We start from the raw sequence: 25,926 nt of genomic DNA on the forward strand, positions 1-25,926 counted from the left end.
AGAACAAAGTAGAACTGCATTTGGTAGAGCACGTACCTCTGCCAAGCTGAACAGTTTACGTTTTGTATCCCACTGATGCACTGGATCTGAATCGAATTGGCTTGGTCTTGTCACCAAACCAACTCATCCACAACTTTATGAGATACGATATATATATATATATATATATATATATATATATATATATATATATATATATATATATATATATATATATATATATATATATATATATATATATATATATATTCTTGTTTCAGCTGCTCCCGTCAGGGTTCGCCACAGCGGATCATCCGTTATGATCCGCATATTGATTTGGCACAGGTTTTACGCCGGATGCCCTTCCTGACGCAACCCTGGTAGCCTCTTACGACACAGGGATATGGTACACCTATTCTAACCGGGGTATACACCGGGCCCAGTACACTGGTACTCACTTCTCTGACCTCAGAAGGATGACAGGCTGAGTCAACCTCCTGGTTTATTAATTCAGTGGTCCAACCGGGCTTGAACTCAGGACCTTTTGGATCCCCAGCCGCTGCACTAAGGCCTAAGTCACATTTGACACGGCGGCCGTGGGGTCTCCAAAATCTACGGCCAATCGCAATTATATGGTGGTCGCAGTATTACCACGGTCACTCAATGTAGCCGTCACATATGGTTTTATTTTTCGGGGAGCCGCACGGCGTATTTATAAATTGTGGAGAGCGAAAACGTGGGGGTGCCGTATGGTCTTTGATTTGATGTCGCACGGTGACCTTAGGGCGTTCCTGCGGCTGCCATATAATTTTCAAGGCAGACGCAAGGTACCCGCAAGGCCACCGCAAGGCGACCGCAGGGGGGCCCTAAGGCGAACGTGCAGCCAGACGGATGGTAACGAGTGGGTTCTTTTTTTTTCTTTTTTTTTTACTATTTTTTTTGTTTCGGCTTGTCGAATTGCTACGGCGAACGTAGAAATGAAAAAAGTTATAACTCCGTGTTATAATTCCACGGTGACCTTACGACCTGTAAAATATAGCCAAACAGCATAGGGCCACCCTGTGGCCACCACAGAAACTCTGCGGCCACCGCACGTTTCTGTCAATTCAGAGGGCGTACGGCCGCCGTATCCTCGCCGTAGAGCAAATGTGACTTAGGCCTTAGGTCTTCGAATTTGTGAAGACCGAAAACGTGGGGTTGCCATACGGTCTTTGATTTGATGTAGCACGGTGACCTTAAGGGGGCCCTGCGGCGGCCATAGAATTTTCAAGGCAGATGAAAAGTAGCCTCAAGGTGCCTGCAAGGGGACCGCAGGGGGACCCTAAGGCGAACGTGCGGCCAGACGGACGGTAACAAGTGGGTTAATTTTTTAAATTTTTTTTTACCAGTTTTTTTGTTTCGGATTGTCGAATTGCTGCGGCGAACGTAGAAATGAAAAAAGTTATAACTCCGCGTTATAATTCCACAGCGACCTTACGGCCTGTAAAAGATAACAAAATGGCATAGGGCCACCCTGAGGCCACCGCAGAAACTCTGCAGCCGCTGCGCATTTCTGTCAATTCAGAGGGCGTACGGCTGCCGTATCCTCGCCGTAGAGCAAATGTGACTTAGGCCTAACCACTGCACCAACACCAGGATGTATATATTGTTATGAATTTTGAATTTGATCACACTCAACATACAGGTTCCCTTAGCTCAGTTATCTCAACGAGTGCATGTTCCATAGATAGCTTACCTTCCATTGTTTAATGGGCAGCAATCGATTAAGTGCACTGTAATTTAATTTAATAGTGAGGGAGCGATCACAACACAAAGGAAGACGCCCCTTCCCCTCTTCTGCAAAGAGGAAGAAGAGCCCTCCCATCCCGTGATTCATGACGGAAGCAACTCGCTTCCACCCGCCGTAGTGCGAGCACGGGGGATGAGTCACGCCAGGGGGAGGGGCAGAGGAGGATAAGGAAGAGATCCTCTGCTTTGTTCAGAAGAGAGGGCTGGTTGAGTAAGCTTCGGCTTCTGCTTGCCTTGGGTTTGGGAGAACGCTTTTTGGAGAGCTTTTTGCTTCGGCTTGGCTTTTCAGCAGGCCTTCGGGTTCTGCTTGGCTCTTCGCTTTTTGGGCTTTGGCTTGGTTCGTCGAAGAGAGTCGGCTGCTTTGTTCATTGGGAGAGAGTTGAGCTGGTTGCTCGGCTCGAGCTGCTGGTGGGTGCTTCTTGTTCTTGGTTCATGTTGTGAGAGGCTTTGTTCATCGGAAGTGAGTTGAGCTGGTTGCTCGGCTCGGAGCTCTTTGTTCTCCGCTCGGCTCCCGGCTTGGTGCGACTCCTTGGCCTCATCTTGGAGGTGGTTCTTCGAAGAAGTGACGCATCGACGGGAAGGATCGGTGCCTCGTCTCACCAGCACGTGTTTGGAAGCGTGAGAGGATTCGCTGGAGCTCTGGAAGGATCGCGGCTTACGGCGATTGGATCCAGCTCGCTCTCGCTGGAGCCAAGGTCTGAGCAACTTGAAGACCACACGAGGTGGAAAGGTTCGAGATAAGTTCTGGGTTTCAGCTCATCTGTCCTCTGAGTTGAAGTCCTTATTAAAGGCATCAGCCACCATTTCTTGGGTGTGTGTGTGCGTACGAGTGTTTCTGGGCCCGTCTAATAAGTAGGAAACTGTTAAATGCCTGTGTTGTATTTGCTTTACATTTCATAATAGAACTCAGCTGTCGGTTTTTGCTCATGCCTGGTGTTGGGTTTATGGTCAGGGTGGAAGGCTTGGGGTCCCATGATCCTGAGTTCAAATCCCCCTTGGCTATTGAATTAATACCAGGTGGGGTTGACTCTGCCTGTCATCCTTCCGAGGTCGGCAAAATGAGTGCCAGCATGCTGGTATCCTGTGTCGGAATGGCGACCCGTCCAGGATTGTGTCCAATAGCCAAGGAGACTGCTTCGGCAGCACCAACGCTCTGCACAGAGTATGGTCCCGATGGATGGATGGATGGTTTTTGCTCGCGTCTTTTTCCCCATCCCCCCCATTCATTGCATGCCTGTGTTCAAATAAATGTTCCCCATTGTTAAATGTCACCTGCTCGTTGCATTCATTGCTCACATTGACTGCCATGGAGCGTTCGGAATGTTAGCTGGTTTTTAACACCGATAAGATAATCGGGTCTGACGGGGCTTGGCGATATATATATATATATATATATATATATATATATATATATATATATATATATATATATATATATATATATATATATATATATATATATAACCACTCGGCAATCGCAAACGGAACGAGCTGCTTAAGCGGCTCATTTTCGTGCAGGCTCCGTTGAGGTGTAGATCCCCGGTATTTCTGTCTGCAAATAATTAGGTGCATCAATAATTCGGCGATCGACCCTGTAGCGTGTGTACAGAAGAGTTGGCTGATCTATGGTGTGGTTAACCATAGATGGGTTTCGGCGTTGTTTCGTTTATGCTTGGTTTCGGTGTTGATCCGGAAGCTACGACTGGATTGCTCGTTCGGTGGACACGCAGCCTGGATTGGGTTGAAGAGGTCGTGTGCATGCCGAATGGGCAGAAATCTTCAACAATATATATATATATATATATATATATATATATATATATATATACATACATACATACATACATACATACATATATATGTATATGTATATACATGTATGTATATATATATGTGTATGTATATATATGTATGTATATATATATTTGTATATGTATATATATATATATATATATATATATATATATATATATATATATATATATATATATATATATATATATATATATATATATACATACATACATACATACATACATACATACATACATACATACATACATACATATATATAGTTTTTCACCCAATCTCTCAGTTTTATAAATGAGGACTATATTGAACTTTTGATCTAAAAAATAATTGGTGGTTGAATTAATTCACATGAAATGCAAAGCTTGTTAAAATTTCAAGTAAATCGGATGAAAATTGAACATTTTAGAAATTGTATTTAAGTTGTTGACCTTTGGCCTATGTTGATCTTTTGATATATGCTGACCTCAATACTAATTGGTTGAATTCAGAGAGCTGATAGTAAAATCCTGTTCAAATTTCAAGTCAATTGGATGAAAATTAGCAATTTCATAAATTTTGGTCTATGTTGACCACAAAAATATTAGGTGGTTGAAATCAGTGTCCTGATATTCTGCTTCAAATGCTCTTCAAATTTTGTCAATCGGATGAAAATTGAGGATTTTAGAAATATGAATTTGACCTTTGGCCTGTGATGACCTTTTGACCTCAAATAGGATTCTGTTGGACGCTAACTCCACCATTTGGTAGAGTTTTGTGAAGATCGGTTTAAAATTGTGATGTGTAGGCGATTAAAGATGAGCAAGCAGACAAACAAATGGAAGCGTTAAACATACTGTACTTGTCAAAATATAAAGTTGTTTGCCAAATAACAAACAGACAGACCCAGATGTAATGCCCTCTCCTCTGCCGATGGTAATGACAAATCCTCCAGCAAGCAACGTTGCTGGGGCGCCATTGGCACTTGGCGATGCCGGCTTACTGCACGTAGAGACGGAATTGGGATGGATCGATTAATTTCTGAGGTGAATGTGTACAAATGATACTCACTTTGCAGCACATAGAGACGAAATTGAGAAGGAGCGGTGTACAATAATTTATTAATTGCATAATTAAAATAAATAAATAGTAATCGTAAAATAATTAATTTCTTCATCAATTGGCTCATAACATACCAAAACAACCACTTTCATCCGAATCTGTAACTTTTTGAAAATTAATTCATCAAAAAATGAATAATTGATTAATCGATAATTCATAAATAGCCTTTATAGTACTGCAGCATAGCAAACCAATTGTTCAAATTTGCATAAAAGCACCAAAATTGGTACACATGTAGAATAATGTATTCCGAACAATTCTAGATATGGAGCCACCCGAGATTGTGCCTTGGTCAGCCATGTTGGTGCTTTTATGCAAATTTGAACAATTGATCTGAAATATCAGACTACGCTGCTAGACTATTATAGCAAAATCAATTGTTCACTGTCGTGCCAAAATATCAGGTTTCTTGCTCAAAAGGTGCCTGAGATATTGCCCAGATGAGGAATAAAAGAAATAAGTATTAATAAATTGATAATAATTAAGTAATTATTCAATGAATTGATGAATCAAAAAAGAACAAAATACTATTTCTCTCAAAACCCATCTTCACTTTTGTCCCCAAATTTCAGCTCCCTGGCTCAAAGGATGGCTGAGATAGCACCCTGACAAACAAGGAAGCAAGAAAACAAACTGAGTACTTCCTTCCTTGGTGCCTGGCGATGATGTCATGCATCGTCTGGATATGAAATTGGGAAGGAGCGGTGCACAACAGACAAACAAACAGACAAACGGAAACAAATGCAATACCCTCTCCTCTGGCGAGGGTAATTAAAGAGACCATGGAACACCTTACCCCACACAGTTTTCAAGTATATACTTAAATTTAGATAAAATAATTATTTTAAAAGTAGTTGTAAAAAAAAATTCTGAAGTTTAGCTCCATTGAAGCAGTCTCATGCACCCCTTATTTAGCATGTCCAACTACTGCAAAACTGGAGGGTTTTTGAAAGCAGTAGGAAGGCGATTTACAGTGTTCAAGTGTATAATTTAATTTAAATAAAATAAAGATTGTAAAGGTCGTGTAAAAAAAAAAAAAACATGAATTCCGGAAGTTTATAACCGTTGATGCAGTGGCTATTACATCACCTTATTTTATATGCTACATTCGTTCTTCGTACCTGTTGTTTGTGTCCTTTATGGTATTCTTAAAACAGTAAGTTTTTTTTGCTTTAGAATGATTTTCAATCTTGTTTCACTGCCAGATAGACAGACAGAGTGAAAATATTATCTCACTCCTCTCTGCCAATGTGTGGTTGGTAAAAATTCAGAGATAATGTGTTTAAAACTACAGCTTTGTCATTTGATTCCTACTCCAATTATAACATTCGATTGAAATAAGTTGTTCCTCAACTATAAGGTGATTTTGTAGATGGACAGACAGAAGTGAACCCATTGCATAACTCTGCTTTTCGCCTGGCATGTATGGAGTAAATATACATTGGCGTGCAGGCATGCTCACACTCGACTGGAAAAACAGATAATACTCAGAGATGTGCAACACATCATAAATGGTGATGGGGTCTACCATCCAGTAGGTGGTGATAATCACCTTATTTTTCACAACTGTCAAGGGGAGCTATCGGTATTTATCTGGGGGTGGGAGAGAGAGAGCTGGTCGGAGTCGGGGGTGGATTTTCTGTCATAAGATCCTTATACATTTGTTTTCTCATTTATTTCCCCAAACCGACCCCCACCCCTAACCATTTATTTTGTGCCATGTATACGTAGATGCTCCATTCACACAGACGCTCCTTAAAAAGCCAAGAAAATGAAAAAAAGTCAATAATACACACTTTGATGTCCCAAGATGTAATTTATGAAAAATTTTAACTATTTATGAATATGACGATCACAAAGACACTAACCTTTTATGGAAGCACCATGAATATCTCGTGCTGAGGGTCTATTTTAATGAATATTTATTGACAAAAGGCATGCATTATGTTAATACTTACATTGCAGTGATACATTGATTCTGGAATACATTAATTTGGCCACCCACACAAAGGGAAAAGTGTTTATTTATTTTTTAATCTATTTTATGTACAATGTTAAGACTCGTAAAAGAGCTAACACACGTAACGTATAACAAGGGCAGCAAGAGAGAAGAGGGATGGGAGAGGGAAAAACAAAAAAGTGGGGAAAAGAAACATTAAGAGATCTGTGGAAAGGAGAGGGATGGGGCGGGGTACATGGGAGAAACAAGGTGGACAATACAGGGGCTTTCAGTAAAGAAAAGCAGGGAATATGAAGGAGGTGGGTTTGGAGTGGATGAACAAGGGCAGAGAAGATCGTGGGTTTTTGATGGGGAAAGATAAGGGATAGTGCTGAAGATCTTGAGGGAAGAGTGGGATTGAAGAGAGTGTGGGAGTTTGTTCCAAAGATGGGGAAAAAGTGGAATGAAAGAATGAAGGTGAGCAGTGATTCTTGATGTTGGTAGTTTTAACAGAAGGGGGTTGCTGGCGGACCTTGAGCACCCTGCATAAATATGGGCAGGACAGATAGCAGACAGGACAGATTGGGTGGGGGGGGGGAGTTCGGAGAGGAAATGATCGAAGACAGAAAGACCAGCGACCTGCTTGTGGTGGGAGAGTGATACCCAAAGACAGCCTGATCGTGGAAGATACCAATGAACCAAAATGCCTTGGTTTCCACAACATGAAGCCAAAGAAAGCTGAAAGGCAGGGACAACAGCCCAGAGGGGTGAGCAGCACTGCAACAGGCTGTGGACGAAAGCTTTGTACGTGGTCAGAAGCTCAGGTGTGCCAAGGAAGGACTTTGCATGACAGATGCCCAGTTGGCAACTGGCTTTTGAAGCTAGCATTAAAAAGTGTCTTTCCCAGGAAATATCATGGCATATAGTGAGGCCCAAAAGTTTGAACAAAAGGATTTATTCAAGAGGATTGTTGAGAAAGTACATTGGGGGAGGGGGGGTTCCAGATGGTCCTTTTGGAGAGATGTGGTGAGAGTGTGAGATTTGTCAGGATTGAAAGACATGTTCCATGTGTTGGACAAGCTTGTGATTTCATCCAGATTTGCAAAGTGTAAAGAGGCTGCTGCTTGCAAATCTGAGGGATACCAGATGGTATAGCAGAGGGTGGAGTCAACAGCAAAGAGATAAAGAGGATTTTCCAGAGAGCTGGAGAGATCATTGATACAAACCACAAGAAACACAGGGCCCACAACAATGCCTTGAGGAACTCCAGCCTGAATAGGAAAAGGGGATGAGAGAATTCCATGAAGGGCCAAATGTTGACTGCTGCAGGAGAGGATGTCTGCGGGCAATGAGTGGAGATTACCTCGGACACCATAGGAAGAGAGTTTGATGAGCAGGGCACAGTGCCAGACTGTATCAAAAGCATGTGATATGTCTAGTCAGACGGCTCTGATCTCATGTCTGGCATTGAGGACCTCCATCTATTGTTGGCAAAGCAGGAGCAACAAGTCCAGGGTAGAGTGACATGGTTTGAAACCATATTGGTGATCATAAATCAGGCCATTGTAGAAGACGAAGGATTTAATATCAGTCATGATAATGGATTCCATAACCTTGCTGATGACTTGGAGAAGGCTGATTGTTCTGTAGTTGAAAGGATCTATTTTTGCACCTTTTTTCTGCAGAGCGGAAATGTTAGCTGATTTCCAAGAGCTGCAGAGCAGGTTTTTCAGGACACGTGGACTGAGGCCGTCTGGAGTGGTTGCAGAATCGGTCAAGGATTGAAAGCAAAATTTCCACCTTATTGGGAGAAAAGGACATGGAGTCCAGGAACAGCTGGGTGAAACTTGGTAAGTTTGGGACATAAAACGATGGGTTTGGCACACAAGATTTAGAAGCAAACTCGGAGTGTTTAGGCATTCAGCTTTTTCATGAGCAGTTTCAGCTGTGTGGCCATTTGATGTGAGGATGGGATGGAGGGGGAACATACACCAGGAACAGACTAAACTAGAAACTAACACAGGATTTGGAGGAGTCAAACAGGTATGAGAGTTCGGACTTGAGATCAGAAAAATATATTGTTTCCTGGTCTCCTGAGGGCAGACACACACTTGTTCCGAGCTTCGTGAAAGGAAATGAGATTATCTTTAGTTGGATATACCTTCCATGAGGCGAAAGCAGGTTGTTTCAGGCCAACTGCCTCACTACAACCTTCAGTATACCATTGGCGGGAGGAATGGTATGACAACTGAAGACAAGATGGGAGACATCTGTGCATGAGAGAGAGAAAATATGTTTGAAAGAATTCCAGGACAAGTTGTTGTCTGAGGAAGAAGAGATGGGAGACCAGTCTAGAAGTTTGATAGCTGTTTGAAGTCACTGACAGTCAAACTGAGTGAAATTCCAGACTTGATGGCTCTGAGGTGGTTCTCTAATAACAGCCAGAGAGTTGTATACCTTGACCAGCTCGTAGGCAGATGAACCGATTGGATCAGAGGAAGAACAGATATTTTCAGGGAAATGTGTCAAAATCCGTTCCAGAAGAGATGGAGTACCGTTGGTTGAGATCTCGTTTGGGAAGTTGACAGATGGTGTCAGTCCCCAATGAGATGCAATATTAGAGATAAGGAGGATTTTCCAGAGAGTCGGAGAGATCATTGATGAAAACCAGAAAAGATCAGGGCCCAGAATGCTACCTTGAGGAACTCCATCCTGGACAGGAAGAGTGGATGAGTGAACTCCATTTAGGGCCACCCATTGGCTGCGAGAGGAGAGAAAATCTGTGAGCCAGGACTGGAGATGGCCTTGGAGAAATATTTTCGTTCAAGCTCTCGCATCCAACTATTTGCCATGATTGTTCCTGAGAAAGCCACATTTCCAAGCTGGCCTCCAAAGCCAGTCACCGACTGGGCATCCACCATCATGCAAAGTCTTTCCTTGGTACACCTGAATTCCTACAACATACAAAACTTTTGTCTGCCATCAGACAGATTACTGCTTTCCATTCTGGGCTGGTCCTTCTGCCTCTCAACTTTCTCTGCTCCATGCTGTGGAAACAAAGGCATTTAGGATCATTGGTTTCTCCTGTGATGAGGCCAAGTCTTTGGGTCACTCACTCTCTCACCGCAGGCCTCGCTGGCCTCGCCTCCCCCCTCCCGCTCTCTCTGAGATATGTCCGCACCCCCTTATTTCCGCAGGGTGCTCATCGTCCGCCAGCAACCCCCTTCTGGTAAAACTACCAAAATGAAGAATCACTGCTCATCTTCACTCTTTCATCCTGCTTTTGTCCCACCTTTGGAACAAACTCCCACATACTCTTCAATCCCGCTCTTCCGTCCAGGTCTTCAAAGCAGCTGTTCACCACCATCTCTTATCTTCCCCCATCAAAAACCATGATCTTTTCTAACCCTGCTTACCCACCCCAAAACCACCTCCTTCAAATTATCTGCTTTCCGACCTGAAAGTCCCAGTCGTGTCCATCCAGTTTACCCTCTGTACCCTTCCACCATCCCTCTGCCTTCCACAGATCTCATGTCTCTTTTCCACACTGTTCTGTTCCATTGTTTTTTTCCTTCCCTGTCACCCCCTTTGTATCTCCTGCTCCCCTTTTATGTTGTTGGTGTTAGCTCTCATTCGAGCCTCGACATTGTACACAAAAAATATGTATAATCGAGTCATCACTGTTTGGAGGATGGAACAACACACACACACACACACACACACACACACACACACACACACACACACACACACACACACACACACACACACACACACACACACACACACACACACACACACACACACACACACACACACACATATACATATATGAGGCCCGGCGAGGAGCGATGTAAGCGACATTTTTTTAAAATCATATGATGGTGATAGGCTCGGATGTTAGGGGAAGGGTTAAAATAGAGCAATATGGCATTAACTCCAAAATGGCCGATGTGGCCCTTAAATCACTCCTCGCGGCGCCTCGTGTGTGTGTGTATGTATGTATATATATATATATATATATATATATATATATATATATATATATATATATATATATATATATATATATATATATATATATATATATATATATATATATATATATATATATATATATATATATATATATATATATATATATATATATATATATATATACATATATATATATATATATATATATATATATATATATATATATATATGCAGATATAGATATAGGGTTATATATATATATATATCTTCTTCTTTCGGCAAGCTCCCGTAAGGGGTCGCCACAGCGGATCTCAACCGTCTCCATTTTGCTCTATCCTCCACATCTTCCAATGACACTCCAACCACCCACATGTCCGGCCTCACCGTATCCATGAACCTCTTCTTTGGCCTTCCTCTTCTCCTCCTGCCTGGCGGCTCCATCTTCAACATAATTCTCCCCATATACTCCACTTCCCTCCTGTGCACATGTCCAAACCATATCAACCTCGCCTCTCTCACTTGGTCTCCAAACCGTCCTACCTGCGCTCTCCCTCGAATATACTCATTTCTTATCCTATCCATCCTCGTCACTTCCAACGAGAATCGCAGCATCTTTAACTCTGCCACCTCCAGCTCCGCTTCCTGTCTTTTTGTTAGTGCCACCGCCTCAAAATCATACAGGACAAAACCTCAAAACCAAAAAAAAAAAAATCTTATATACTTTCCCCTTCACTCTTGCAGCTACCCTTCTCTCACAAATCACTCCTGCATCTCTTCTCCAACCACTCCATCCTGCCTGCACTTTCTTTTTCACTTCTCTCCCACACTCTCCGTTACTTTGGACATTTGATCCCAAGTATTTAAACCCATCCACCTTCCCCACCTCAACTCCTTGCAACCGCACCATACCACCACCCTCCCTCTCATTTACGCACATGTACTCCGTATTACTCCGACTGACTATCATTCCCCTTCTCTCCAGTGCGTACCTCCACCTCTCGAGGCTCGCCTCAGCCTGCTCCCTCCTCTCCCTACAGATCATGATGTCATCCGCGAACATCATAGTCCATGGAGACTCCAGTCTGATCTCGTCCGTCAACCTGTCCATCACCATTGCAAACAGGAAAGGGCTCAGAGTCGATCCTTGGTGCATCCCACTTTTACCTTAAACCGATCCGTCATTCCTACCGCACACCTCACCGCTGTCACACTGTTCTCATACATATCCTGTACGATCCTCACATACTTCTCCACCACTCCCGACTTCCTCATACAATGCCACAACTCCTCTCTTGGCACCCTATCATAAGCTTTCTCTTAATCCACAAACACACAATGTAACTCCTTCTGGCCTTCCCTATTCTTCTCCATCAACATTCTCAAAGCAAACATTGCATCAGTGGTGCTCTTTCCTGGCATAAACCCATAATGCTGCTCACAGATCGTCACCTCTCCTCTCAACCTCACTTCCACTACTCTTTCCCACAACTTCATGGTGTGGCTTAACAACTTTAGCTTGTTGTCCGGCATCCTCTCACTTTCCAAGACTTTATTAAACAATCTAGTTAACAACCCCACTGCCATCTCTCCTAAGCACTTCCATGCCTCCACTGGTATACCATCTGGGCCAACCGCCTTTCCACTTTTCATCTTCTTCATAGCAGTCCTCACTTCATCCTTACTGATCCACCCCACTTCCAGATTCACTATCTCCACCTTTTCCAACCTTCTCTCTCTCTCATTTTCTTCATTCATCAGCTCCTCAAAGTACTCCATCCACCTTCTCAACACTCTCCTCACTCGTCAGCACATTCCCATTTGCGTCCTTTATCACCCGAACCTGCAGCACATCCTTCCCAGCTCGGTCCCTCTGTCTTGCCAATCGGTATAAATCCTTTTCCCTTTCTTTTGTATCCAACTTCTCAAACAACTCATCATATGCCTTTTCCTTGGCCTTTGCCACCTCTCTTTTTGCCTTTCGCCGCCTCTCCTTGTACTCCTGCCTACTTTCTTCATCTCTCTGACTATCCCACTTCTTTTTCGCCACCCCCTTCTTCCTTATACTTTCCTGTACTTCCTCATTCCACCACCAAGTCTCCTTATCTTCCTTCCTCTGTCCAGATGTCACACCAAGTACCTTCCTAGCTATCTCCCTCACCACTTCTGCTGTAGTTGCCCAATCATCCCACCCATCTTTACCAACATCCAACGCCTGTCTCACCTCCTCCCTAAATTTCACGCAACAGTCTTCCTCCTTCAGCTTCCATCACCTGTTCCTTGGTTCAGCCCTCACTCTCTTCCTCAACCTCACCTCTTAAGTCATCCTACAGACCACCAATCGATGCTGTCGAGCAACACTCCCCCCTGCCACCACCTTACAGTCACTAATCTCTTTCAGGTTGCATCTCCTGCTAAAGATGTTATCCACCTGTGTGCACTTTCCTCCACTCTTATATGTCACCCTATGTTCCTCCTTCTTCTTGAAATACGTATTTACCACTGCCATTTCCATTCTTTTTGCAAACTCTACCACCATTTGCCCTTCCACATTTCTCTTGTTGAGACCATATCTACCCATCACCTCCTCATCCTCTTTATTCCCTTCCCCAACATGCCCATTGAAATCTGCTCCAATCACCACTCTTTCATCCTTGGATACACTCTCCACCACTTCATCTAACTCACTCCAGAAATCTTCTTTATTCTCCATCTCACACCCCATATGTGGGACATATGCACTGATGACATTCATCATCACCCCTTCAATTTCCAACTTCACACTCATCACTTGGTCAGACACTCTCCTCACCTCCAATACCCTCTTGACATAATCTTCCTTCAGGATTATCCCGACACCATTTCTCCTCCCATCCACACCATGGTAGAACAGTTTGAAACCACCTCCAATGCTCCTAGTCTTACTCCCCATCCACTTGGTCTCTTGTACACACAGTATGTCCACATTTCTTCTCTCCATCATATCAGCCAACTCCCACCCTTTGCCAGTTATCGTCCCAACATTCAGAGTTCCAACTCTCACCTCCACACTTCTACCCTTCCCCCTCTCCCACTGCCTCCGGATTCGCCTTCCCTGTCTCCTTCTCCTCCTGCGCCCAGCAGTAGCACAATTTCCACTGGTACCCTGCTGACCACCGGTAACGGTGGCAGTCGTTGGTAACCCGGGCCTCGACCGATCCGGTATGGAAATTCGTTTTGTTGTCTGAATAATGATTTGGCATAGGTTTTTACGCCGGATGCCCTTCCAAACGCAACCCTGGTCGCCTCTTACTACACACAGGGACATGGTACACCTATTCTAACCAGGGCATACACCGGGCCCAGGACAACTGGTACTCATTTCGCCGACCTCAGAAGGATGGCAGGCTGAGTCAACCCCCTAGTGTTTTCGACTTGGTATATATATGTATATATATATATATATATATATATATTTATATATATATATATATATATATATATATATATATATATATATATATATATATATATATATATATATATATATTTATATATATATATATATATATATATATATATATATATATATATTTAATTCATTGTCCCAACAGGGCTTGAACTCAGGACCTTTTGGGTCCCAAGCCAAGGCCCGCACCACTGTGCCAACACCAGGCTACTATATATATATATATATATATATATATATATATATATATATATATATATATATAGATATATATATATATATATATATATATGTATATATATATATATATATATATATATGTACAGTTGTGGTAATTCACAGAACACCAGTCAGGCTTCCCAGAGATCAGTTATGTCGATAAGTGTGTGCTCAGATTAGATTTCCCCACCGATATCTCAAGGGAATTATTCGTGTAACCAGGCTGTTATCTTTGAGTAAGCCATTATTCTTTTGCTATCTTTATTTTGGGACAACCACAACCACCTTCTCCACAACCGCCTCTCAACAACCATGCCATCCCCACCACAGCACCAACCACAAACGACCTCCCCAATGAACAACACCATGCCAACCAACGGTTGAAACAACAAGGTGATCCAAAGAGAGAGATCCCGATAACGCCGGGGATTTCCCCTCCCCCTTCCCCCCCCCGCGCCGGGAGGGAGGAGGGGCGGGTCGAGCCAGGGTTCAAAGGTGAAGTAAGGGAGGGCGCTTATTTTGGGTGAAAAAGCCCACTGCGACCCTCCCCTTGGAAGCAACAGCAACTGAGCCTGGCCGAGGTCTGCTGGAATTTCCCCCATGCGCCGGGAGGGAGGGGCGAAGCTCCATGGCGATAAAAGGGCGTGCTGAACGCGAGCCGTGTGTGGAGTTGAGGAAAACGGGATGTCCGGTTCAGGTTGAGTTGGCAGCTTGGAAAGCTGCAGGCTGACAGAGAACGGAGGCTGACTGAGACCGGGAACGGGTGGAGTCCCGCGGAGTGCGGCTAGAGCCACCTATGGTCATCAAACCAGGGCCCAGTGAGTCACCACGAGGGCGACAAGGTAGCCAGCCCAGCCTCTCGGAGTTTTTGCGGTCTCCACGGTTCCGTGAACTATAAAGGCCTACGGGTCCAGTCTTCCCTTGCCTTTCCTGGGGGTTCTTTGTCTGAATGTCATGGCACCTTGTCCATAAGTAGAACTGTTAACTGCATGTACAGTAATAAATAATACAACGGTTGTAGTTCTTTGTCTTGCTCGTGTTTTTTCCCATACGTGCATGATTGCATACGTGTTTGATTGCATATGTTTATGATTGCTTACGTGTGTATAAATAAATGTCATTGTGTGAATGTTCACCTGCTCATTACGTCCTCCTCCCTCAATTGAACTGCTATAATTAAGTTCGGAATATAGTTGGTTCTTAATAGCCGATAAAGTAATCGGATCCGGCAGGGCTTGGCGATAAACACCGCTCGGCAAATCGCAAATGGAGCGAGCTGCTTAGCGGCTCGTTTCCAAGCAGGTCCCATCGAGGTGTAAATCCCTGGCATTTCTCTCTGCGCGCATACTTAGGTAAATCGACAATTCAGCGATCGGACCCTGTTGCGCACGGACAGAATAGCTGGCTGATTTTCGGTGTGATTAAAGACACACCCGTGGCTGGTTTTCGGCGTTGATCGGAAAGCTTCGATTCGGTTTGCCCGTTCGGTGGGCGAGAGTGGCCACCATTGGCTAAAAGCGGTTTTCCGAATGTCAACGGGTGGGAACCCACAACAATATATATATATATATATATATATATATATATATATATATATATATATATATATATATATATATATATATATATATATATATATATAAATATATATATATATATATATATATATATAATATATGTACACAAGTTGAGAGTGGAGGGAAAGTCAAAGCCAGAGGTATTCCTGGGGGTGTGGTGCAGTGAGGGCAGTGCATGGACAGTGAGGAATTGAGTTTTTGATGAAGAGAGCAACTCCTCCACCAGGGCGAGACACAGTTCTGTCATACCAGAGGAGGGAGTAACCAGGGAGAGATACTCGAGAGTCAGCGAGGTCTTGAAGAAGGAAAGTTTGTTTCCGCAGATTATGTCTGGTTGTCAGTGGCAACCTCTATGGACAGATATGTCAGGTTTGAGTGAAAGCCCCACATATTTGAGGTCCACACTGTTAAGGAAGAGGGATGGGAGGAGACTTTGGGTGCATGGGAGAGGACATGGAGGTTATGACAAGGGAGGAGGTAGAGAGAGTTGCTGACAAAGTGTGGGGGATTGCAGAAGAACAAGGGGAGAGGGCCGAATGAGGAGGAGAAAAAGGTTCGGTGGTGATGGGATGAGGGACAGTGTTAAGTAATAACAGAAGGGGCAGAGGGAAGTTGAAGATTGTAGGAGGTGGATGGATGAGATTGAAGAGAGTGGGCAGGGGAAGGAGGCAGCTTTGTTCATGTGAGGAGGGGGGGGGTGCGGCAATTTTGAGAAGGGGGCGAATTGAGAGAGAATGTTGAGAAGGGAGAGTTGAAGGCGAAGTGTGAGGGGGGAGTTTTTGAGAAAGGTGAAGCGGAAGAGTGTGAAGGTTGCTTTGAGAGGGAGTGGTGAGGGGGAAGCTTTGAGGGGGTGAGTTGAGACGATGAGAGCAGTCACATTCAAGTAGTAGCTCAGTTCTAGTTACGTATTTTGAGCGACGGTAGGTTCTTTGTTGGGTTTTTCAGCGATGGTTGTTTCTCTCCAGGGGCCTCTGCCGACTTTCGCAAAGATAAGCTTCCGGTCGTTGTTTGATGCATTTTGACTTTATTTTTGGCCTCTGTGTTAACTTTCTGCTCCTAGTTCGGTTTTGTTTCAAAACTTGTGCTATTTTGGTGTTTAGTCATCAGTTTGTCATGTAGGTTTTCTCTTGGGCCTACTCGTCTTCCCATCCATGTGCATGATAATGTTTATTTGTATTTTCTCCTAATTACTATCAGTTCTTATTTTCTCTGCTTTTACCTCCACCCTCCTTCTATACCCTCCTTCTATCCCTACACCGTCTGTTTCATGCCTTAAGGTATAAAAAATACATCAACAAGATTTTTTCCCTCCTCACCTTCTACCCCATGTAACCACATGACTTCCTGTAGCAACTCTTCTTCCTCCTTCTTTTTCCGATCTACTGTCTTCCTTCTATTTTTTCTGACACTCATTCACCATACACCACACTTATTTGTTCAACCTTTGCTTTACCCATCCTACCTAATCTTTTTCAAAATAAAACATCTCTTAAAATGTTTCAACTTCCTCTTTCACACGTGTGGCTCTCTGTATGGTATCACAAATCACTACTCTTCTTCTTATTCATAAGACTATTTTCAACTCGACCTGTCCTTCACCCCATGTATAAAAAGTCCCACTATTACAACGTTTATTTTCTCCATTCTCTTAATTATCCTTTATTGCATCCCTTACGTAATGTCTATCATCGTATCAATGACTTAAATTATTTTTTAATCCCACTTTGTAATGTATGTTCATGTTCCATCAATCGTCCCATTTTTACAACTTCAGTGCCAATTCACCCCACCTGCTGAAATCTACCTCCTCCTAACCCCTCACCTGTTATCCCCTCTCCTTACCCCTCCCATCTTGCCCCTCATCCTACTTCCGCTCTTAGCACCTCTTCACTGTCTTCTGCTCCAGTATCAGCTCCTCCTCTGTTGTCCCAAAGTGTGTGGTATTCTAATATCTGTGGGCTCCATTCTAACCGAACAGATATCTCACTCTCCCAATCAGTACACCCATCACCAAAAACATGCTCATTCCTTCCTCTCAGCACACCTCCCCCTCTTCCCAACCTCTCAAATATTGTGCCTGCCCTGCCCGCTCCCTTCTTCACCATACCACTACCAAGTCTCACCCTTCCTCTCTCCACCTCTCCCATCGCCCTCCTGCCGTACATGGGTTAAGCAATTGGTTCTATTTGTTTGTCTGTTTGTCTGTCTGTGCATACCTTGTTTATGATTGAGGAACAACTTAATTTGAATTGAATGCTCTATTTTGAATACTGTAGTTCACAAATTCAAAAACAAACCTGCAGTTTAGCAGTACTTTGGTTCTGAATTTGGCAAGTTGTACAAGATCTCGTCCTGATCATGCATTCGTAGAGAGGAGTGCGGGAATTGCTTTTGTCTGTCTGCCTGTCTGGCAGGGAATCAAAATTGAAAATCATTCCAAACAGGAAAGTTACTGTTTTTGGGACTTCAGAAAGGAAACAAACAACAGGTACAAATAAATATTGGAACATGTTGAAAAACATGGTGTAAATGATGCTGCATCAATGGCGGTAAACATCCTAAAAGGTTTGATTTGTATTTTTTTATACAAACTTTAAAATCTTTGGTGTATTTCAATTGAATTATCTATGATAACTGAACACTGTAGAACACAAGTCACTTTCAAAAACCTTCCGTTTCGCAGTACTTGGACAAAATATTAAGCCACTTTGCATCATCTCGATCTTTGCAGCTCCTGCTCTCAGCATTGGGGAATATGGAGATTCATACAAAATGCTGACTCGAAAGAAATTCAGATTGTGCTCAGAAACACAATCAGCAAGAGTTTAAATGACACTTCCAATTCCCATTTTTTCTCAAGACTGTGCTGGGTAAGGTGTTCTATGAACTCTCTAGTTTCCTCTATTTTCTGATCTGCTTGTGTTTTTCCCAGATCAACAATGGCCAGTAGATGCTGTGATTGTTTAGCGTATTTGCAGACATGATAAATATATTGTCTCGAAATGCAGAAAATTGAGATTAACTCACTGTTTTATCTCCATTCTTCCATAAAAATGCCGTGACATTCAAATTCGTTTTCCTGTGTGAATCAATTGTGAAATCAACAAATCCAGTGCTTTTGAATGCCATGTCACTATTTCTCTCTCTCTGCCAGTTTATAATTTCGTAAATAGCTGGCGGATCACCATTTTCATCATATTGTATGATATTTCCCATGTTGTTGACAAAGGTCGTTTCATGGAGATAATAAATAAGCTGTTTAAGTATTGAAAGTAAATTTGTTAATATATTTGAAAATGACAACAAAACCACATTATCCATAGTACTGGAATGGGGGACAAACATTTTCTGTGCTGTTCTTTCATAACTCGGCGAACTAATGCTTATCATTGTCATCTTGGTCAAAGTTGCAAAAATCCAAATCAAATTAACAAACCATTCCCTTTCAAGGCCCAACATCCAAAAAAAAGCCCCTGTTCTGTCCATCATTATCTCATGAGAACAATTGTGAATATTCACAATATCTTCTATACACAAACTTAAAGATGGAAGGATTTCCCCCCCCCCATTATTTCTGTTCCTCTCTATTCAATAATTAATTGTTACTTGTTTCAGTGTTACCAGTGGGCCCATTGTTTCATCTGTCTTCACGGCCTTGCAGCATATTTGCTTGCCATACTACTTGAGGATTACCTTGCCTTTCAGCAATCTCAGATGTGTGTTCGTTATTATTCTTGCCAAATGATACCATTATTAAAATTATATCCATCCAATCAGAACATACCCTGTACAGAGCATTTGTGCTGCTGAAACAGTCTCCTGAGGTATTGGGCGCAATCCAGGATGGGTCACCACTCCGACGCAGGATACTCGAATGGCTCTCTCATCCCAGCAAGCTGGTACTCATTTTACCGACCTCAGAAGGAGGACAAGCTGAGTCAACTCCACCTGGTAGTAATTCAACGGTTGAGTGGGATTTCAACTCAGGATCCTGGAATCCCAAACCTACCACCCTAACCATTAAGCCAACACCAAACATATCATTCATATTGCTGTTAATATTTTTAGTCTTAATGAATCTATGCTTTGTTACAAATGTCATCACTTGTTATTCGACCATACTCGTGGAAAGCGGGGTTTTATTTGCTTCTTTTTTGTATACCAAGTCGAAGCTCGTGTAAAAACTAATACACAGAAACATATAACAAGGCAGGAGACAAGAGTGTGTGAGAGGGAAGTGTAAAATAGTGGGGAACAAAGACAATATGACATCCGTGGATAAGAGAGTGATGCGGTGGGTACACAGGGAAAAGAAGATGGTACTACAGGGACTTTCACGATAGAAAATAGAGAATTTGAAGGAGGTGGGGTGTTTTGTTTGGATTAAATGGGGTTGCAAAGTTTGGGGTGGATTAAATGGGGTTGCAAAGATCAAGATTTTGGATGGGGGAAGAAATGGAATGGTGGTGAGCAGCTGTTTTGAAGACATGGAGGGAGGAGTGGGATTGAATAGCGTGTGGGAGTTTGTTCCAGAGGCAGCAAAAAAGGAGGAATAAAAGAGTGAAGGTGAGCAGTGATTCTTGATTTTGGCAATCACCAGAAGGTGGTTTTTGATGGACCTTGAGCACCCTGAGGAAATATAGCAGGGAGAGATCACAGATAGAGCAAGGGGGGAGGGGGGCAAAGCTGGAGGAGATGGTAGAAGTCAGAAAGACCACTGACCTGCCTCTGGTGGGAGACAGTGAGAGACACAAAGACTCTGTTTCATCAAGGGATATACCAATGATCCTAAAAGCCTTGGTTTCCACAGCGTAGAGTCGAGATATGTGTGAGGCACTATCACCACGCCAGAGTGTGGGAGCAGAACTCCATCAGACTGTGGATGAAAGCTTTGTAAATGATTAGAAGTTCAGGTGTGCCAAGGACGGAGTTTGCACGAAGTAGGATGCCCATTCGGCAACTGGCTTTGGAGGCCAGCATTGAGATTTGGCTTTCCCAGGAACGATCATGGCTGCTATTGAGACCAAATAACTTGAATGAAAGGACTTCTCCAAGGTCAGCTCCACTCCTGGCTTGCAGACTTCCTCTCCTGTCACAGACAATGTGTGAACCTAAATGGAGTTCTCTCATCTCCTCTTCCTCTCCAGGCTGGAGATCGTCAAGGCAGCATTCTAGGCCTTGGTATTATTTTTGGTTTTCATCAATGATCTCTCTGACTCTCTGGAAAATCCTCCTTATCTCTTTGCTGATTACCACACGCTTTGCCATACCATTGGTTATCCCTCAGATTGGCAAGCCACAGCTTCTTCGATCTCTGCAGATCTTGATAAAATGGCAAACCAGAACATGTCTTTCAATCCTGGTCCGACACGTACATGTCTTTCAATCCTGACAAATCTCACACTCTCACTATGTCTCTCTGAAAGAACCATCTGGACCCCCACTCCCCACCCTCACCCCCTTTTCAACAATCCTCTGTAAGAAGTCCTTTAATTCAATCTTCTGGGTCTCACCATCTGCCATAATTTTACCTGGGAAAGCCACATTTTCCTAAATTGTTTCCAATGCCCGAGGCCGACTGGGAATCCGCCATCGTACAAAGTCCTTCCTTGGCACACCTGAAGTCCTGACCACATTCAAAGCTTTCAACCGCAGCGTGATGGAGTTCTGCTCTCACCTTTCTTGGCTGGTGCTCCTGCCTCTCACCTTTCTTGGCTTCACTGTTGAAACAAAGGCACTTTGGATCAGTGGTATCTCCCTTCATGAAGCTGCCTTTCACTCACTCACCGGAGGCAGTCGGTGGTCTTTCTGTCTTCCACCATCTCCTCTCCGGTCTCAGCCCCACTGCTCTGTCTGTGATATGTCCCCTCCCATAATTCCGCAGGGTGCTCAAGTTCTGCCCAACAACCCCCTTCTGGTAAACTACCAAAATCACGAATCACTACTCACCTTCACTCTTTCATTCCACTTTTTTCCCCTCCTTTGGAATAAACTCCCACACTCGCTTCAATCCCTCTCTTCCCTCCAGGTCTTCAAAACAGCTGTTCACCACTACCTCTTATCTTCCCCCATCCAAAAGCATGATCTTTTCTATTCCCGTTAATCCACCCTGAACCCACCTTCAAATTCACTGCTTTCGTTCCTGAAAGTTCCCTGCATGTGAGGTCCTGAAAGTACCCGTGGTGTCCATCTTGTTTACACCATGTTCCCCGCCCCAACCCTCTCCTTACAACAGATCTCCTATTGTCTCTGTTGTTCCCCGCCCCAACCCTCTCCTTTCAACAGATCTCCTATTGTCTCTGTTGTTCCCCACTGTTTTGTCATTACCTCTACCATCCCCCTTGTCTCCTGCCCACCCCCAACCCCTTGTTGTGCATTGTGTACGAGACTCGACAATGGAGACAAAAAAATGGGGGGGGGGGTTTGTTGAGAAAGTAGTTTGGGGGGGGGGCGTTCCAGATTTTCTTTTTGGGGAGACATGGTGAGGGTATGATATTTTGCGAGATTGAATGGCATATTCCAAGTGTTTGATCAGCTTGTGATTTTATTGAGGTCTGCAGAAAGGAAAGAGGCTGCTTCTGCTGATCAGAGGGATGGGAGATGGTAAGGCAGATGGTGGGGTCATCAGCAAAGATATAAAGAGAATTTTCCTGGGAATCTTGGGATAAAAACCAAAAATAGCACATTGCCAGGAACACTGCCTTGAGGAACAATAGCTTGGCAACCCTGCTGGTCATCCTGAGTGAAATACCAGACTCAATGGTGCTGATGTGGTTCTCTAATAACAGCCAGAGACAAGTCTACTTTGACAAGCATGTGGTCAGAATAACCGATTGAAGTGGAGGAAGAACAGCAGATATTTTCAGGGAAATTTATCAAAAGCAGATCTAGAAGAAATGGAGTACCATTGGTTGAGATCCGGGTCAGGAAGATGACCGATTGAGTGAGTCCCAATTAGTCGCAGAAGTGTTTTGCTGAAGTGCCATGGCAGGTGAGAGAGGTACCCACACCAAGCCAACTGGCATGATAACGATTGAAGTTACCACATATGAGGAAGAGAGAGTTCGGATGAGAGGATAGAAGTTGGTCCATGTTTTCGGAAAGTGAGGTGTAAATGGAGTCATCACTGTTTGGTCGATGGTGCAGAACACATATAAACATTAGGTTGGACTGGAGGGGAAGCCGTAGCCAGAGGTATTCCTGGGGGTGTGGGGGGAGTGAGGGCAGTGCATGGAGAGTGAGGAATAGTGTCTTTGATGAAGAGAGCAACTCATCCACCAGGACAAGCTCAGGTCTGTCATACCGGAGGAGGGAGGAACCAGGAAGAGATAATAGGGAGGCAGAGATGTCTTGAAGGAGGAAAGTTTCTGTTTTGGCAGATTATGTCTGATTTGTCAGTGGCAACCTATATGGAAAGATCTGTCAGGTTTGAGCAAAGGCCCCACATGATTGAGGTCCACACTCTTAAGAAAGAGGGATGGGAGGAAGCTTTCGTTGCAGGGGAGGGGAAAGGGAGGTTAGGATGAGGGATGAGGGGGAAAGTAAGGAGAGTTGTTGAAAGAGTGTGGGGGGTTGCAGTAGAACTAGGGGAGAGGGCCAGATGAGGAGGAGAAAAGGCTCTGTGGTGCTGGGTTGAGGTACAGTGGGTAGTAATAAGAGAGGGGGCAGAAGGCAGTTGAGGATTTGAGGAGATGGAGGAAAGAGGGCAGGGTAAGGAGGAATTTTTGTGGATGTGAGGGACATCAACTTTGAGAAGAGGGAGTGAAGGGAGTGATTGGATGGAGAAGGGTGAGTGGGGAGAGTTGAGGAAGAAAGGTGAGGGGGGAATTTTTGGCAAAGGTGAGAGGGAGGCTTGGAGGGAGAAGAGTGTGATGGTTGCTTTGAGAGGGAGGGGTGAGAGGGGTGAGTTGGCACTGAAGTTAGAAAAAAGAATGATAGATGGAAAACGAACATACATTGCAAAATGGGATTTTTAATAATTTTTAGATCAGAAATGCAACTAAAGACCTTACTTGAGGGATCAAATAAAGGTGAATTAATGGAATGGAGAGAAGAAACGTTGTCACAGTTGGACTTTTTAGACAAGATATGAAGGAAATGTCAAATTGAGAGCAGTCTGTTGAAATAGAAAAAAGCGTCGTGAATGATGATACAGTGATGAGAACCACACCTGTGAAAGAGGAAGTTGAAGCATTGTATCGACCGATTTTTTTTTCTATTTTGTTTCTTCTTCTTCCTCATTCTCTTCTTCCTCTTCTTCTTCTTCTTCTTCTTCTTCTACTTTTTTGATAAAGATGGCATAAGATTCGGAAAAGGAAAGGTTGAAGTAAAATAATGGAGTTGGATGGTGACTTTGGATAGGTAAACGTAGAGTGAAACTGATGGATCGATGAAAGTAACAGAAAGAGGAAGGGGTAGAGAGAGATACGTGGTTTTGGGAGGTGTATATTCAGAAACGATACAAGGGGAAAAAACAATATGATGGATTTTTGAAGATTTGGTAAGATTAGGGAATGGAAGATTGTGTGAAGAATTCATGAAGGTCGTGGTGAGAGTGGGTCAGCTCAAATAGAAGAAAGATGGTGTGACGGTAGGAGGAGGAGGAAGAAAAATAGAAGAAGGATCGGTACTTTTGGGTATGGAGGGGGAAGGGTTTTTGGTTGTTTTTGTGATTTCTTCATATTTTAATACAAGAAACAGAGGCTTGGATAGATTGGCGGGAAGGGGGGGGGGGGCAGTGGGAAAAGTTGGAAAATAGAACTGTTGTTAACAGGGAGAAAATACAAATAAAAATGATCATAAACCAAGACAGGAAAGACGGGAAGACCTCAAGGAAACCATTGAAACAAAACTAAACTAGGAACACATAGTAAACAAGTAGGTAAGAAAAATAACAGTTAAAACATGACAAATAACGACACTTAACTTTGAGAGTTGGCAAATGCCCCTGAAAGAACCAGCCATTGCCTCAAAACCCGGAACCGGAAGTGGTTTATTACAGTATAAAGCAACTTGGTCATAACTTGGGTTTTTGGCTGTGCCCAAGAGCTCATGGCTAAACATTCATCGCTCTGGCCCAGACTCTTCTCACACATCATGTGTCATGTCTATATACATTGAATATTTGCAGTATACATTGTATATTAGCAATATAACACAAAAACTAAAAGAAGGGGGGGGGGGAATGCCAAAACGTTTGGGAACCACTGATATATATATATATATATATATATATATATATATATATATATATATATATATATATATATATATATATATATATATATATATATATATATATATATATATATATATATATATATATATATATATATATATATATATATATAGTAAAAATATCAATTTCAGCACACTTGGCTTTGACACTGTTTTTGAGCTGGCACTCAAAATAACTGAAAGGAGGAGAAGGGCCAGTTTCATAATGAGAGCAAAATGCATATTTGAAATGTTGGAGGTAAGCTGTCATTTTTAGTTCAAGTAGACAAAGAAGCAGTGGGTTGGATGTTAATTGCATTTTAATGAGTGGGGCTATAGTGGGAAAGTTTGTATGAGTTTGTGTGGCAAGGCCAGAATAGAATCGGAGGTGAAAAATTTAAACTGGCCGAGATCGAGCAAAGCGTGTTCGAGCAATGAGAGGCCGAGGCTGTTTGTCCTTAATATGTGAAACACCTTGCAACACATGTCGACAAAAAAGTTTTTTTTTGGCACCTTCGCCACATTTTCTATCCAATCATCATGTAACTTTGTAAAAAAAAATATATATATATATATATATATATATATATATATATATATATATATATATATATATATATATTACATCGGTGGGCACTCCGACCTTGAAAGTTTTGTGTCAATTGTTCATGCAGTTGTGGAGAAAAGGATTTAAAAGCGAATACATGTGAAAAGGTTAGAAAGTGAAAGAGGAAGTGAGGACCTCGGCTAACGTTCCACAACATGGTCAATGATGGTTGTGAATGCATATTAGTATTATTTTATTTTTATAACTATATTTCATAAAATAGAGAACTGTTAGTGAGTTAAGACAAAATCACACTTCACTATTTTGC

The 25,926-nt window shown here is 42.9% G+C and overlaps 1 protein-coding gene across 1 annotated transcript in view; it reads right to left on the bottom strand.

The window, feature by feature from the left end:
- The window catches only part of LOC147035879 (extracellular calcium-sensing receptor-like), a 46,384-nt gene that overhangs the window by 13,902 nt on the left and 6,556 nt on the right, over positions 1-25,926 (bottom strand). The window contains exon 6 of the mRNA XM_085846311.1: positions 18,863-19,090. Within this exon, the coding sequence (XP_085702437.1) occupies positions 18,863-19,090 (228 nt within the window). The remainder of the gene's footprint in view (positions 1-18,862; positions 19,091-25,926) is intronic.

Source organism: Eptatretus burgeri, chromosome 1 (assembly GCF_056783735.1).
Source record: "Eptatretus burgeri isolate ZD-2024b chromosome 1, Ebu_testis_v1, whole genome shotgun sequence".
Classification (NCBI taxonomy): domain Eukaryota; kingdom Metazoa; phylum Chordata; class Myxini; order Myxiniformes; family Myxinidae; genus Eptatretus; species Eptatretus burgeri.